The sequence below is a fragment of the Semicossyphus pulcher genome, unplaced genomic scaffold (genome assembly GCF_022749685.1).
Source record: "Semicossyphus pulcher isolate SPU_LCO1_2020_fin unplaced genomic scaffold, fSemPul1.0.p SCAF_8, whole genome shotgun sequence".
Taxonomy (NCBI): Eukaryota; Metazoa; Chordata; class Actinopteri; order Labriformes; family Labridae; genus Semicossyphus; species Semicossyphus pulcher.
The window spans coordinates 2,413,205-2,428,076 of NW_027211759.1; the positions used below are offsets into that span (position 1 = coordinate 2,413,205).

At 41.0% G+C, this 14,872-nt stretch overlaps 2 protein-coding genes across 2 annotated transcripts; both read left to right on the forward strand.

Moving 5' to 3' along the window:
- Nucleotides 1-1,117: 1,117 nt before the first annotated feature.
- LOC138612791 (ferritin, heavy subunit) lies at nucleotides 1,118-6,778 on the forward strand. The gene is made up of 3 exons (XM_069686236.1): nucleotides 1,118-1,285; nucleotides 2,258-2,404; nucleotides 3,834-6,778. The coding sequence occupies exons 1-3, from the start codon at nucleotides 1,118-1,120 to the stop codon at nucleotides 4,122-4,124; spliced, it is 606 nt and encodes a 201-aa protein (XP_069542337.1). The 3' UTR covers nucleotides 4,125-6,778.
- Nucleotides 6,779-8,156: 1,378 nt separating this feature from the next.
- On the forward strand, nucleotides 8,157-12,123 carry myod1 (myogenic differentiation 1). Its single transcript, XM_069686235.1, has 3 exons — nucleotides 8,157-8,932; nucleotides 9,894-9,975; nucleotides 10,656-12,123. The coding sequence occupies exons 1-3, from the start codon at nucleotides 8,342-8,344 to the stop codon at nucleotides 10,874-10,876; spliced, it is 894 nt and encodes a 297-aa protein (XP_069542336.1). The 5' UTR covers nucleotides 8,157-8,341; the 3' UTR covers nucleotides 10,877-12,123.
- The last annotated feature ends 2,749 nt before the right edge of the window (nucleotides 12,124-14,872 follow it).

Sequence of the window (14,872 nt, forward strand, 5' to 3'; positions counted from 1 at the left end):
CTTCACTGGCAATAGGAAAAGAGACAATCAGCATTTATTAGCACGTCTTCCTGGGTCTGAAAAACCTGCGTCAACGTGCTAATTTTGGTGGGAAAGGGGTATCTGAAGGACATTTCTACCGGCTGTTTCTGTGCTAAGCTAACTGAAGCTAAACTCATATTTGGAAGAATATTAAACTTAAAAATATTATATCTTTAAATAAAATAATCTAGAGAAAATAATAAACTTTGCTCTAAAGGTGCCTGTATGTGTGACCATCGTGATAAAAGCTGCTCATGTGGGGAACATGGTGTACAATGATGCAAAATAAAAATAAACAATAATCAGCCTTAAATGCAGAAAGCCTGGAGCAGAACTTTGTCTTTCCTTCTGTCTTCGTCGCCTCATGACCCCTCAGATCTCTTTGGGGGGACCCAGCCCTGAGGTTAACTCTGTACTTTGATTGAGTATCTCTGCGTTGCTCTACAGGTAGTTTACTGAAGTAATGTGGCATCTCCTCCTCTCCACTGTGCTGGACCCGTCAGCTCTAATTAGAGCGTGATTAGGATGTGTGTGAGAGCTTAAAGCAGATGATCCCTCAGTTTAAAGCTCTTTAGTGCACTCACAAGTCATCATGATTGATTAGAAATAGCCTCTTAGAAATCAGCTCACATCAGCCAACTGTGCGAGAGAAGCTTTGTGTTTTATTAAATATATGAATTTTTGTAAAATGTCTCGTGCTGTGTAAGTGAATCTAGAAACTGCAGATTTCTGATGTTTAAACAGAAATAAAGTAAATTGAAATAAAAGGAATTAACGGATTTAATCAGGAGGGACTCCAGTTCATGTGATGATATTCCTCTTATATAACCTTTGCCGTGATCGTGGATGCAGCTTTGAGCTGAAACGCACCGGATGAACTTGAGCAGCTGACCGGGAAACAGTAGATCCATGCGGGCTAAATTTATCCTCTGTTGACGGTCCAGGTCGGCTGGAGGAGGACGCGTTTATATGAAGAGCGCTGCTGTTATCAGGCAGTCCTGTTGATTGTTAATAATCTAATTCAGCTCTGTTAGTGAGTCAGAGAATACAGTCTGGCTTGTGCTTCATCTCCCGGATCAGTGACCGGGGCTCTGACATGGCTGAGCCCGCAGGAAAGCGCTTGAAGAGCAGCCTGCCGCTGTGCAAAGCGCACCGGAGCTCCGCGGGCAGCCGGGCCAGACACAACCTGCAGGCCGCCGTGGAGGAGGCTCTGTGCGGGGTGAGCAGCCTGCTGTGGGACGGAGCGTACCGGCTGCAGGCTCTGGTAGGTCGGAGACTCAAACATGCAGCACTGACAGATCAGATACAGAGTCAGAGGGGATTTAAACACGGACATCACGAGGGGCTGCATGTAACAAAGTAGGGGAGACCGGGGTTAGTGGTCACAGTCTTTACTCTCACGTGAATTGCTCATGACTAACATGTCTTATATTAGTGAATTCTGCATCACAGGAATGTTTCAGGTCCCAGGTTAAAATGGGTCCACCTTTTATTTGTTTAACGCATATTAACGTCTGAGCTTTAAGCTGCAAAAAGAATAAAGGCTCAGCTTTTATGGTTATTATTTTTGGTATAAACAGGATCAGTTAAAAACAGTGTTTGAGTTTTTATAGGCGGATGGTTAAACATCTTAAATTTGTACTTTTGGCCAACAAAAAATTAATAGCTGTATGTATACTCAAGGGCTGCACGGTGGTGCATTGGTTAGCGCTGTCGCCTCCCAGCTAATAGGCTCGACCCCCCCTGTTCGGACGTAGGGGGCCCTTCTGTGTAGAGTTTGCATCCTGTTCAGGGTCGGGGGGGCTGAAGCCTATCCTACCCTTCATTGGGCAAGTTACACCTGGACAGGTCGCCTGTCAGTCACAGGGCTGACACATAGAAACAGACAACCTTTCACGCTCACATTCACACCTACGAGTAATTTAGAGTCACCAGCGAACCTAACGAGCATGTCTGTGGACTGGGGGAGGAAGAGTACCCGGAGAGAACCCATGCATGCACGGGGAGAATTGGGGTTCAAACCAGGAACCTTCTAGCTGCAGCCTGCAATAAAGTCATCTATAACAAACACAATCAAACACAGTGTTCAATAATGTCACTAAGCGGAACAGCAGGAAGGATTTTCTACACTAATGATGAAGTGGGTCGGTCACAGTCATAGTGAGGTGTTATTCATTTACATGGCTCTGAAGGTGCAGTTATTTTTATCTCTTACCGTCCTCTCTGTCTCCTGCAGGCCTGCGTGTTTGAGCGGGACGACGTCGCTCTGCCCCGCGTTGCTTCTTTCTTCCACCAGGAGGCGCTGAAGCAGGAGGATGAAGCCGAGGCCATGCTGGGCTACCTGGCTCAGAGGGGGGGCAACTTCTGCAGCAAGGACATCCAGGTAACCACTGTTAGGAAGTTTCTACTTAAACCAATATCGCTGTTTGTTTGTCTTTATTTATTGTTCTTGTTTTATTCTGTTATCGTAAACTCGGTTTTTAATTGTACCAACAAGCGCTTTTGGTTTTTGAAAGTATGCAGGCATTTTAAGCAAAAGTATGTCTGAAATGTTTGTGCAGAAAAGAACCTTTTGGTGCGTCATATTTCCTGAGTATGAAAATGTTTCAGCTGGTTAAGATAGAGCTGATCTTAGCAAGTGTGTGTAAAAGTGTGTTACGTCCAGGTGTCAGATTTGTAACCAGGAAGTCCCCTGGGATTAAGCTCCCTTTTTGATGGGCACCTGTTACCGAGTAGAGAGCACAATGTTTCCATCGTCAGTGGAGGTATAACTACGTCGAAACTGTCCTTAAGTGCAGCACTAAATGTTATTTTCCACACTGACACACAGAAGTCAGCCAGAGGTCAGGGTCAAGAGCATCTGTTGCCTAAGACCTCCTCAGCAGGCCGGCGGGGGAGGGTGGCTGAACCCCGCTCCTCTCGGGGGTTTCGGGGGGGCGTTCAGATGATCCGGTATGAAGACTTGATTTGTGGATCCATTTTGAAACAGAATTTATGATCTGAACTTTATCTGTGAGACAGAGGAGCTTCAGTCTGTAACAGCGTTCTCGTTTTACTCTGCCAGCGCTCCTCCCAAACGGCCCTTCTCCAGGATTTATTTTGCCTCCTGTGCGATCCTTCATTTTGTCAGAGCAGGTGTCTTCTCTTTCTCTGTCGTTTTTTCTTCTAACTGGCAGGGGTCTCTTTTTGGACTGAAGCTCTTCATTTGGAGCGGGCGTTAGCGTTAGGAAGGTGGGGGTTAAGATACCAAGACGCTGGAGAGGGAGGTTAAGCCCCTGGAGACCTGGCCTAAAGCCGCTCAGGGTGTACATTTCCCCCCCTGAGTTCCGGAAAATTGGCGAGATTAATGCTGCGGCAGAGGGACGGTGGTGCTGATGGCGTTTCCAGATGGCAAACAGCATCAGCGGCAGTGGCGTTGGCGCGTCGCAGCGTGGCCTCCGACCACCGGCCCGAGTTTATGAGTCGTGTAAAATCGTTTCAGGACTGAGGCCTCGCGCCAGTCAGCAGTAGTTTGGGACACCTTGTTAGTGCCGTGCACCTCGGCGAGACGACGCCTCAGAGTCCTGTAGTTAATGCTCGCTTAGTTTCTGTGTGCGAGTTTGTTTTTAAGTTCATGTCACCTTCTTAAAGTACTCAAAAAACAATGTGGAGACTTGACAGGAAGGACTTTTATTTTGAAGAAACTCAAATTTAGTCTCAAAGTCTGCTACAAAAGTGTGTGCATAACTTTTGATTGTTTTCAACTCAACAAAAGAGGACGCGGTGTCAGAGTCCTGCCTCTCATGCTCTCTGTTTGTGTCTGTGATTGTCAGAGGCCGGGCTGCGAGGCGGTCTGTGCAGTGTTACCGGCTCTGGAGCTGCTGCTGCTCCAGCTGAAAGAAGAAGCTGACGTCCTGGTCGAGCTGAGCCAGCTGGCTCGTCATCACGGAGACCCGCACACCGCCAGCTTCGTCAAGAGCCACTTCCTGTCCCCTCGAGGGGACCGCCTTAAACTTCTGGGAGACCTGCTCACCAGCGCCCGCCGGGTGGGCTGCACCAACGACCAGACGGGGGGGTTCGGGGAGTACATCTTTAATGAGCTGCAGGAAGAGCTGAGGAGATGATCGAGCTGTTTCAGTCTAAGAGCAGTCCCGATTGAGACGAGGTTAACAAAAATAAATCTCCTCTTTGAAAGATAAAAATCTGATTTCTCCAAAGGACCAGGGAGACATTTTTAGCCAAAACATTTTAGCTGTCTCACCAAGAGCTGAGATAGAAAATAGTTTCATTCCTCTGCCTCTAGTAGATAATATTTTGAGGCTAACTTTAGCCTAACTCAGCACACAGCCTTGAAGCAGGGCTAAACTGTTAGCTGAGCGCAACAACAGATTTTTTGTGACATGTTTAAATGTTCGCCATCTGTGTGTTTTTTTTCTCACATTTATAGATGACACAAGTAGATCATCACTGTGAGTGGAAAAGCACTTTTTGATAAACAGGAAATTAAATCCATCAATGCTGAATTTAGCCAAGAAGAAGCACAAAGGCTAATGTAAGAGGAAGCTCCTAGCTTAGCTCTAATGAATGGTAAACAGTCAAATATGCTAGCTAACTGGCAGGACAATTAAGTTTGCTTCAGGCCACGTTTAGCGTAGCTTATCACAAAGACAGAAAGCAAGAATCTGCTAAGCTAGCTTAAATAATCGAGGAATGCACTTTTAAGTACAACCCCAAAGCTGTCCTTTACATTTCCAAATGTATTTATTACTTTCATGTAATTTTCCTCCCCAATAAGGCATTAAAACAGTCAAAGCTGTTTGCTAACGTTAGCTCATGACGTGCTTTATGTGTTTGTTTTTTGCGTTTGCCTTGTTGCTAACCTAGCTCCAGTTAAAAAGAAACAAAATACACCTTTAAACAACCCCAAAGCTTTCTGATTTACACTTTTAAAAATGATTTTTTAATATTTTGATTCTAATAAACTCTGTTATTAACGGTCCAAACTGCTAGCTAACCGGTTAGTCTCAACCTGCCGCTGCTCTTGTTGAGTTTGAGTTCAATTTTTTATGATAATTGTATAAATGAGAAGTCGTGTAAAAGGAGAGACACTTTTCAATGACCAGGCCAGTATACTAAATGAACCCAAGGTCGTCCAGGCCATGTTTAGCCTAGCTGATCTCAGAGACCAAAAGCAGGGGGATTGTGCACCTTTAAAGACAACCCAATGCTGTCTTGTACATTTCACCTTCCATTACATACTTAAAACGAATCATCCTCTTTGACTTTGCTAACAGTTTTGACTGTACTTTAAATGCTAACGTTAGTTGTGTTTGTTGTGTAAGTTAGCCCTGTTGCTAACTAGCAAATTACCACCAGCTCACATCACTCTTGTTGACCTGTGTGTGTTTGCACTCTTAGTCAGCGTCAATTAAGAAACACTTTTTATTAAATAGGAAAGTAAAAGAAACCAGGTAATAGGGTGATAAACATTGAGTAGGAAGTTTTTAGCCTAGCTTAGCACAAACACTGGAAGCAGGGGGAAGCTGCTAGCATATTATCATCAAACCTAAAAAAAAAAAGACACGTTTAAAAAAACTCCAAAGCTCTCTGGTTTACATTTAATCAAAAGTTCTTTAATATTGTAATCTTAATATTCTCCATGGATTGCCTTCTAAAAACACTGTCACAACTGTGAGCTAACATTAGCTTAGCTTATGTTGTATTTTAGTCGTGTATGTTTACTCTACTTCTTTGATTGAACGGAGAAACACACTTTGATAAAAACCAAAGTAAATGAAATTTAACGAGAAGGAGAAAAGCCTTGTTAGTGTTTAGCATAGCTTAGCACAAAAACTGAAGGCAGGGGGAAAGTGCTAGCCTAGCTCCATCAAATGAAGTTAAAAATCCTCCAAAGCTGTCAAGTTACATTTGCCATCTTTTTTAGCTAACATGCTAGCCACATTTTCCTCTTGTAGTCAGCTACTAGCTGAGAGAGTTAGCCTATAGCTCTCTTTTTTGTAAGCCTGATAGGACTTAAGTAGCTACAATGCTGTTACAACTGTTAATGTGTCGTTTTTGCATTTATACACCTTTTCAATGAAAACGATGCAACAAACAAACAGGAAATCGAGACTGAACGGGAATGACTTTCTATTTCTGTGTCCAAATTATATTTTAATATTTTTTTGACAAATTGAAACAAATTTTCTACAAAATAAAGGAGTTGACTTTAAAAACCACACATGAAGCAAAAGAACAACAAGGACACTTAATTTTTCACAAATGTACATTAAGTCACTTTAAATACAAGAAGCTTTTATCTTCCTACAAGTATTCTGCTTCTCTGTCGTCTGCTCGTGAACTCGTCAATTCCAACTTTTCAATGTAATTTCTCCTTCTCATCCTTCTCCTTCTCCTTCTCCTAGTTTCTCCTTCTTCTTTATCTTTACCTTCTCATTCTTCTCCTCCTTCTCATTATGTATTCCCCTTGTATTCAGTATAATGTGTTCTTGCTTTGTTGCTGTTAGCGGTCAGAAGGAGCTCCCCTGTGAAGGAGAAGCCATGACAGTAGTGTGATACTTTACCTTTTTTTTATTTGTTTGCAGTTGTTGTGTTTTTATACTTCAAAAACCAGTTTGTGTTTGTTTTGCACTATGTGTGTAGGAAAGAGAGGAAAGACAGGTAACGATTTGTCTTCTGGTGTTTTGCTTTTTGTGTCATCCTGAAAATTGTCCAAAAGAATTGTTTGATCTTTTAAAAATAAAGTTTTTCAGCACTTTGTTTCATGTTGTCAGAAATAATTGAATCCAAAGGATCCTTTTGCATTTGTTGACCATATAACTTACAGGTAAAATTGGCATTAAACCTTTAATAACAGTAATAATAAACTCCACTTACAACATGAAGTTATTTCCGAGGGTTAAGCCTTGCATGTAAAGACCTGTCAATCATCTTCAGAGTGATAGTGATAATCCTGCGAGAGCGGAGGGTTTGAATATTTCCTCAAACACTTAAAGCATCCTCGGCTTCTAATCATGTGTCACATTTGACGGGCAGAGGCTGATGGGTAGTTTGCTCACTGACTCAGCTCAGGGCAGAGAGAAGCCCGAGTGGGACGGTTTGCTGCAGGATCTGCTCTGCAGCGCCCTCCAGCTGCTGCTCCTGTGAACTGCAGCTGCACAGAGCTGACGTGAAACTCTGCTGAATGCTGTTCACACCTTGATGCAGAATTTATACTCTTTAAAGAAATGAGACATGAGCTCAGCATGAAGACCGTTCTGATAATATTCTCTTCATTATTCTTTGGATTTCCACGTCAATAATATTAAAAAACAGGCAGTATCGATGAGGTCAAAGGTCAAAAGTCACAGCTGTATACAAGAAAAATACTGATATGACCAATTGTGTATTTTGAATCATAATTTTTTATTGTATTTATAATTAGCTGCTAAAATTACATTAAGTGCTCAGAGTTTGTATAAAGTCCTTTTGTGCTTTGATTTAGAAACTTATTTTCTTTTTAGTTTTTGATACTTTAACTTAAATATTTGTAAAAGAAAAATCAGACCCGCTTTTTATCTTTATTTTGAAGATTTCTGTAAATCTTTATTTTCCCTCTGGTTTTGTCTTATTTTCACGATGCCTTCAGGGACCTATTTTTTTTCCAGGATGTGTTTCTTGCCTTTTATTCATTCTACCTTTTCTTTTTTAAACGTGACCCTTTTTTCACTCATGGGGCCTCCAGACGAGACAAGGCCTCAGAATAACATTTTCATTATTATTATTATAGAATGCAGCCACGCAATGTTGCAAGATCTTATTCAAACACCACATTTAATTCTGTAATAAAATATATGAACCGTCATGTGCAGAGGAATAAAAAGAAGAAATTAAACAAAGATTTTCTTGACTGAACTGAACAGTAAGCAGCACATGTGTACGCCCCCCGCTGTGTGCAGCAGTATATTATCCTGCTGTTACTGCTCTGTTAGGGGTAATTGTACACTAATTACCGTGAAGTTGTAAACCCCTCCTGCTGCACGCCGATTGGTCAGACCTCAGCGGACATCGTCTTGCTGGTCCCGCCCCCCATGAATGTCCCAGGTATAAGAAGATCCAGGTCAACAGCTGAGAGGCAGAACAGTTTGTGACAGGACTCTACATTCCCCGACAGCCTGAAACTGCTCTGAAGTTTCTCTCCTCTCATTGGTCCTCCTCCTCCTCCTCTTCTTTTTCCTCTTCCTCTTCTTTCCTGATAAAAAGTTTGTTTTGGCCTGAAGACGCCTCTGTGTGTGTCTGTCACTGGATTTGTCTTCCTGCTGGCTGTGTTTGGGACTGAACCATGGAGCTGTCGGATATCTCTTTCCCCATCCCCGCCGTAGATGATTTCTATGACGACCCCTGCTTCAACTCCAGCGACATGCACTTCTTCGAGGACCTGGACCCGCGGCTGGTCCATGTGGGCCTCCTGAAGCCGGACGACTCCTCCTCTTCATCCTCGCCCTCCCCTTCCTCTTCCTCTTCCTCCTCTCCGTCCTCCCTCCTGCACCTCCATCACCACGCCGAGGTGGAGGACGACGAGCACGTCCGAGCGCCCAGCGGACACCACCAGGCGGGCCGCTGCCTCCTCTGGGCCTGCAAAGCCTGCAAGCGGAAGACCACCAACGCGGACCGGCGGAAGGCGGCCACAATGCGCGAGCGCCGGCGGTTAAGCAAGGTGAATGACGCCTTCGAGACCCTCAAACGCTGTACGACCGCCAACCCCAACCAGAGGCTGCCCAAAGTGGAGATCCTGCGCAACGCCATCAGCTACATCGAGTCTCTGCAGGCGCTGCTGCGCGGCGGCCAGGATGACGGCTTCTACCCGGTGCTGGAGCACTACAGCGGGGACTCAGACGCCTCCAGCCCCCGCTCAAACTGCTCCGACGGCATGGTGAGTTCAGGGGCTGACAGGTGTCAAAGAGGGGGGAGCGTGCAGGAGAGTCTTTGGTCTTTGAATGTGTCCAAATGTCTCCAGCGCGCTTTTACGCACGAAAATGGTTCTTTAATCTACACCAACTTTGGTTTAATTTTAAGTTAACTTTAATTTTTTTTTCTCCGTAGTTACAGGTTCATTCTAGACTTCTGCCTGGGCATTAAGTTTAATTAAAATGTTTAACATTTCCACGCGTCATTTCAGACCATCAAACTCAAGTTTAGGTTTTTGATTTGGTTCAAAGAGATGTTTTTATTTTACTGTACATTTTAAGTTAACTCAGCTGTTTTACGTCTCAACACTTTCCCACATTTCAGCGCACGAGCTCAAGTCATTTTTTGAACAAGCAGTTTTTTTTTTTTACGAAGTTCCGTCCTCCGCGTGGCGTCGTTTATTTTGCGTTAGTTCTGTTTTAATTATCCAGCTTGTTTCAATTTCTCGTTTCAAATTAACGTGTTTTACATTTTCAAATCAGAAGCTTTTTTTCATGTAAAACAAATAAACATTTTGGAGAATCCGGCAGTGATCGAAGAAATATTTAGTTTATCGAAAGTATTGAAACAAACTCACTGAATGATTTCGCGCTGTGACAGAAAAGCTTTTATATGTTTTAGTTATTTTCTAATATTTACTCAAATGTTTCAGTAACTCAAACATTTACAGAATAGTGTTAGGCCTACCACCTTTTGTTTTTTCAATAATATATATTATAATATAACTTTCTGTCGCTGATTTAACTGAAAAAAAAAATCTGTTTTTATAAACTTTTTAAATTATTTTCTGGACTTCAGTTTTGTCGTTTTCTTCTTTTAAAAATGTGTTTTTATCGGTTTTAATTTGAGATCAGTTTTTACCTCATTGTCGTAAGACCCGTGTCTGTGTTCATGTTGTTTAATCTCATTTCTTTTTCTCTCTGCAGGCGGATTTTAACGGGCCGACCTGTCAGTCAAACAGAAGAGGGAGTTACGAAAGCAGCTCTTATTTCTCCGAGACTCCAAACGGTAAGAAACCTCAAAGGACAAATACAAATATAAGAACAACAATGTTTATTGTTATTACGCGCTAACGGGCCAATTAGGACACTCATTAAGACAATAAAGGACTTTATGCTCCTGGTAGTAAAACAAGCAGTTAGCAGAGAAAGACAAACAGCTGAGGAGACCAATAAAACAATAAACGCAAGTCTCTGATGTTGTTTGTTATCGGTGAAAAAATAGAAATCCAAATAATTTACTGAAAACATTTAGAAGCTGAATCAAATTAATATATCCAGATTTAATTCATGTTAAATAATGTCAATATGTCATTTAATATGAACAGTTGCTTCTGATGGGATTGCTGTTAATATAAATACATTGTTATTTTGATCACATTTATTTTTCAAAAAGAATTCCATCAAGAGGCTGGAAAAAGTTTTAAATCACAAAATGTTTCCAAGCAGGAATACAGCGATGACTGAAAGTCAAACGTAAACAGTTTTCTGCTGATTAAACTCTCTGTTCTAATTTCAAGAGAAAAGCATAAATAAGATTTATAGTTATTTTGTTTCCATGATGGTAAACTTTGTTCTCTGCTGCCAGCATGGTCGCTGTATCATTTAACATTAAAGAAGAGTGTAAAGTTCACTGACCCTTTAATAAGATAATGTTTCAGTCAGTAACTGATGTTTTGTCTCATGCAGGTGGTCTGAAGAGCCAGCGGAGCTCGGTGGTCTCCAGTCTGGACTGTCTGTCCAGCATCGTGGAGCGGATCTCCACCGACAACAGCACCCTGCTGCCGCCCGCCGACGGGCCCAGCTCCCCGCCCACAGACCCAGCCGGCGAGGCAGCGGCCCCCGGGCCCGTCCAGATCCCCTCCCCGACCGCCAGCCAGGACCCCAACCTGATCTACCAAGTCCTATAGACCCTCACACCTGGGACAACATCACCCGTCAAACACACACAAACTGAAGGTTATTATTTATCCGAAGTTACCGGGCTGAACTGAAGCTTCACATCCTGTAAAGTTTTAATATTTTAAACCAAAGTTTCACCAGCTTCTCTCCAAACCTCTTTTTATTTCTTTAAGCTGAAAGTACGGAAGATCAATCCTGCCAGGAAAAACAAACAGCATGAATCGTAATTTTTAAAAACGTCTTCTTCAATAAAAGGAGTTTTTATAGTAAATTTTATAACTTTTATAGTTACAGAGCAAACTCCATGTGCTGATGCAGACTGAGATAAAATCAAGTTATGTTATGAATACAAAACATTTGTATCTTAATTTTAATTCAGTCTTAATTCCGTAGTTTTAAAATGACAAATGTTAAAAATAAAATAAGTATATAAGTGACCTGTTTTAAATGGTAAATAAATATATAGAGATTTTTTTTTTTTTAAATCCAGAATTGAGATATTTTATTTTGAAAAATGTCAGGCCCCATTCTTTGGCCTAACAAGTTTAAATTTAAAGATGGAAACTAAAATTAAAAAATAAAAGTCACAGTCTCAAGAATTTCCAAACATTTAATTTATTTTCCCGGCATGAATGACCTTCTGTAACTTTTGTTCCTGCTGTATATCTTTAGAGCCGAACAAAACCACTTAATGCTGGGAAATGTAGTTTTAGTAACATTTTTATTTTGCTGTATTTTTTTATTTTAAGTTATGAAGATAATTTAAAAAGGCTCAGACGGATTCCTCTTCCTGTCTGTGGATTTAGTCTATTTGATGAAGGACGGAGGCCCAAAAAGGAAAAACATCCATTTACATTCCTCCACTTTCGTCCATCTGAAGTCCGAAAAGCCCCGGCTGTTCAATCCCCTCAGGAAGAAAAAAGCAATAACCAAAGATGACAAACAAAAAGAGATTACAGTTTAAAATATGCAGTTTTAATTAACCAGACATGTAAAAATGTGGAAATGTTGTGACTTTAGGTATTTTTATTTCAGACCTCCAAGTCAAACTTAAAGAAAAATCATTTCACTGTCGTTTCATTCACTGCAGCGGAGGACCATTTTTGTTTCTGTACATATTCTGTAAATAAGAGCTGATTTGTTCCAACTGAAAGTATTAATTATGTATTTAATGTTTCTGTCTGTGCTTTTGTTTGTTGTGAAAATGTTAAACTTTATATTTATACATCTGAAAACTGAGTGATCAAATAAATGAACTGCTTATTTATACGAAACAAACCACTCTGCTTTTTCATTTATTTGTTAGATGTAAAAATTACTGAACACCCTTTAAAGTATTTTTATATTATAGTATTATAACGTATCTAAAATATTTTAACTCGATGTATCTTTTTTCTAATGTTTAATATCTTGAACATGATGTGCTTATGCATATACTCTAAAAAGATGGCCGAAATGACAGCTCCCTAAAAGTGAGTCCAAACCCTCTCTATCGCCCCCTGCTGACTGGCTGCAGTATAGCTCATAAAGCCCGCCTCCTCCATGTTAACAGATGGGACATGAGTCAAACTATAAAATCTAAATACACGTCAAATACATTTTTCTCAAACATGGTTTCTGTCATTATAGTTAGTTCTTATCATGCTGATTTATGTCCAAGTGTTAATTTTTCTGACTAGTTTACTTTTAATTAGTTATTTGATGCTATAAAAAGGGGGTGTGGCCTCATGATTGACAGCTCTGTTGACAAATGGGGCTCCTGCAGCGTTCTGTTCCCGAGTTGCAGAGTAGAGGAGGAACGGCGAGAGGAGACGTAACTAACACTAACACTACAGTCATTGAACTTTCCATCAGCGTGAATATCTGCTTCAGACCGACACAAGAAGCTGTTCTGCTGCAGACTGAGCCCACCTGAGGGCTCCAACACGCCAAGGACACCTGAGGGCTCCAACACGCCAAGGACACAAGGTAAAGGTGTGTTTTGGGTACAGGAAGGGGCGGGACATAAATGCTAGTAGTCAATTCTAATAAAAGTCATGCTTGACAATTAAGCTTGTAGATATTTTGCTCTTACACTGTAAACGTCTTTTATTAATTGAAGAAGCAGCTAAATAAACTCAGAAAAATAAACTTCAACCATTTGACTGTTTCTGACTCACAGAGCAGCAGTGCCATCTAGTGGTCGCTCAGAAGAACAGCAGTTATTTCTGTACTGCACTCATCCAGCTTCATTCTGTGAGTCGCTTAGAAAGTGTGTTTGACTCCACATGGTTTTATACAAACTTCCAAACTGAGTGGTAATGTTTTACAAATATTACAAAAGTTTTTTTAATGCTTAATTTGCTGAAGCAGCTCTTACTCCTGTGTTTACCTCTCTGCTGGTTTTTACTTTGGTCTTTCCTGTGTGACAACTTAGCAAAAAACGACTTAAATAAATAATAATAATTACAAAACAAACTTTACAGCCACTAACATGTCGTGATGCCCAACATATAAGTTTCTGTCTGGCTTTATAGACTACCTGCATGCACACAGGTGTTCACAATCAACAACCACACTCTTAATCAGGTGCTCAGAAGGAAATTTAGAAAGATTGTTCGATTCAAGCCTAAAAAAGGCCTCTTATAAATACGTTTTCTGAATGGAAACAGATACTCGTTAGCCTGTGACATTTTTGTAAAGTATAAATAACAATATTAATACTTTAAACAAAGAATCAGTCATTGATTTAACATTAATAAAGAAGGTACAACTGATGGTATTTGGTAAAATGGACCCTTTGCAGTTGTTAATTGGCTAAAATTAAAACTGAATAGCTTCTCTATCTCGCTGTAAAAAGGTTTCACACTTGTTTTAAAGTCAAACTTAAGGTTAAAGAAAAACTGTGACGTTTAAAGATTTTACCATTAGCTGTAAATAATTCAGCTTAAATGTGCCAATAAGTTTTCCATGTTAGCTAGATAGCCTAGCTGACTTTCTATTATCAACCTAGCCACGTGAGACTGCAACTATATTAGCTGGTTAGCTAACAGTTTCCCCAGCACAGAATCATTCATGTAGCCTATTTAACTATATGTAAAATAAAGAAATACAACACTGCTGGGAGCATCAGATTAATTTGGACATTTTGACTCTTTGTTGTCATTAAATGGCCTGTAGTAAAATTGTCTCTGTAACCTCCTTGTTACGTGTGGCCAGTTAATTTTGTTTTGCTCCTTTCTCTCTCTCTCCCTGTATCTCTGATTCTCCATCCTCCTTCTGCCTGCTGCGCACCTGAGTGCAATGAGCGCTCAGGGAGGGGGAGGAGATATAGAGGTGCAGGGAGAGCAGAGTGGGGAGGGCAGACACACACACGCAGACAGCAACCTCGTGGTGAGGAGGGTTTTTCTTTTGTTCCTCCTAACTTTGGTTGTATTCTTTTCCACAGGTCCTTTTCCCCTCAACATGTATTTATATTGTTGGGGTTTTGTTGTTTTAGTTTGGGCTGGAGATTTCCGGTAGTCTAGTTATTTCATCTTTTGTTTTATGATGATTTTCCCAGTTTAGGTAGTTTAGGGGGAGGTGCTGGGAGCGACGGTCCATTGCGTGGCTGGCCCAGTACTTGCCCACTTTTGTTCATTTTGGCCGGGGTCTCCAGCTCTTTTTTTTCCCCTTATCACTTATTTTCGTAGTGATGATTTTTTGATTCTTTATTCAATAAACAAATTAAAACCCTGTGGGTTTTCAAACATTCTTCTGTTGTGTGGCATCCTTTTTAAATATGTTGCGGTCCTCATTGTGAGCCTTTGTTTTGTCTTATACTTAGTTTGAGAGCCCGTAACAAATCAAAACGTGTTTGCTAAACACAAAGAAGCTGTTTTTGTTAAGAGTAAAGTCAAACTGAGATCACAGAGAAGAACAACAAAAATATACTGGAATCTTATTGGCTGTAAAAATGTCAGCTTATTTATGCCAAGTTTTCCACGTTAGCTAGTTAGCCTAGCTGACTTTCCATGATAAATCAA

What these genes read in the sequence shown, in the direction of transcription:
- LOC138612791 (XM_069686236.1), top strand. Translation starts at nt 1,118, where the DNA reads ATGGCTGAGCCCGCAGGAAAGCGCTTGAAGAGCAGCCTGCCGCTGTGC. An exon ending in CGTACCGGCTGCAGGCTCTG is followed by an intron (nt 1,286 to 2,257) that starts GTAGGTCGGAGA and finishes TGTCTCCTGCAG; the next exon opens with GCCTGCGTGTTTGAGCGGGA. An exon ending in TCTGCAGCAAGGACATCCAG is followed by an intron (nt 2,405 to 3,833) that starts GTAACCACTGTT and finishes TGTGATTGTCAG; the next exon opens with AGGCCGGGCTGCGAGGCGGT.
- myod1 (XM_069686235.1), top strand. Translation starts at nt 8,342, where the DNA reads ATGGAGCTGTCGGATATCTCTTTCCCCATCCCCGCCGTAGATGATTTC. An exon ending in CAAACTGCTCCGACGGCATG is followed by an intron (nt 8,933 to 9,893) that starts GTGAGTTCAGGG and finishes TTCTCTCTGCAG; the next exon opens with GCGGATTTTAACGGGCCGAC. An exon ending in TTTCTCCGAGACTCCAAACG is followed by an intron (nt 9,976 to 10,655) that starts GTAAGAAACCTC and finishes TGTCTCATGCAG; the next exon opens with GTGGTCTGAAGAGCCAGCGG.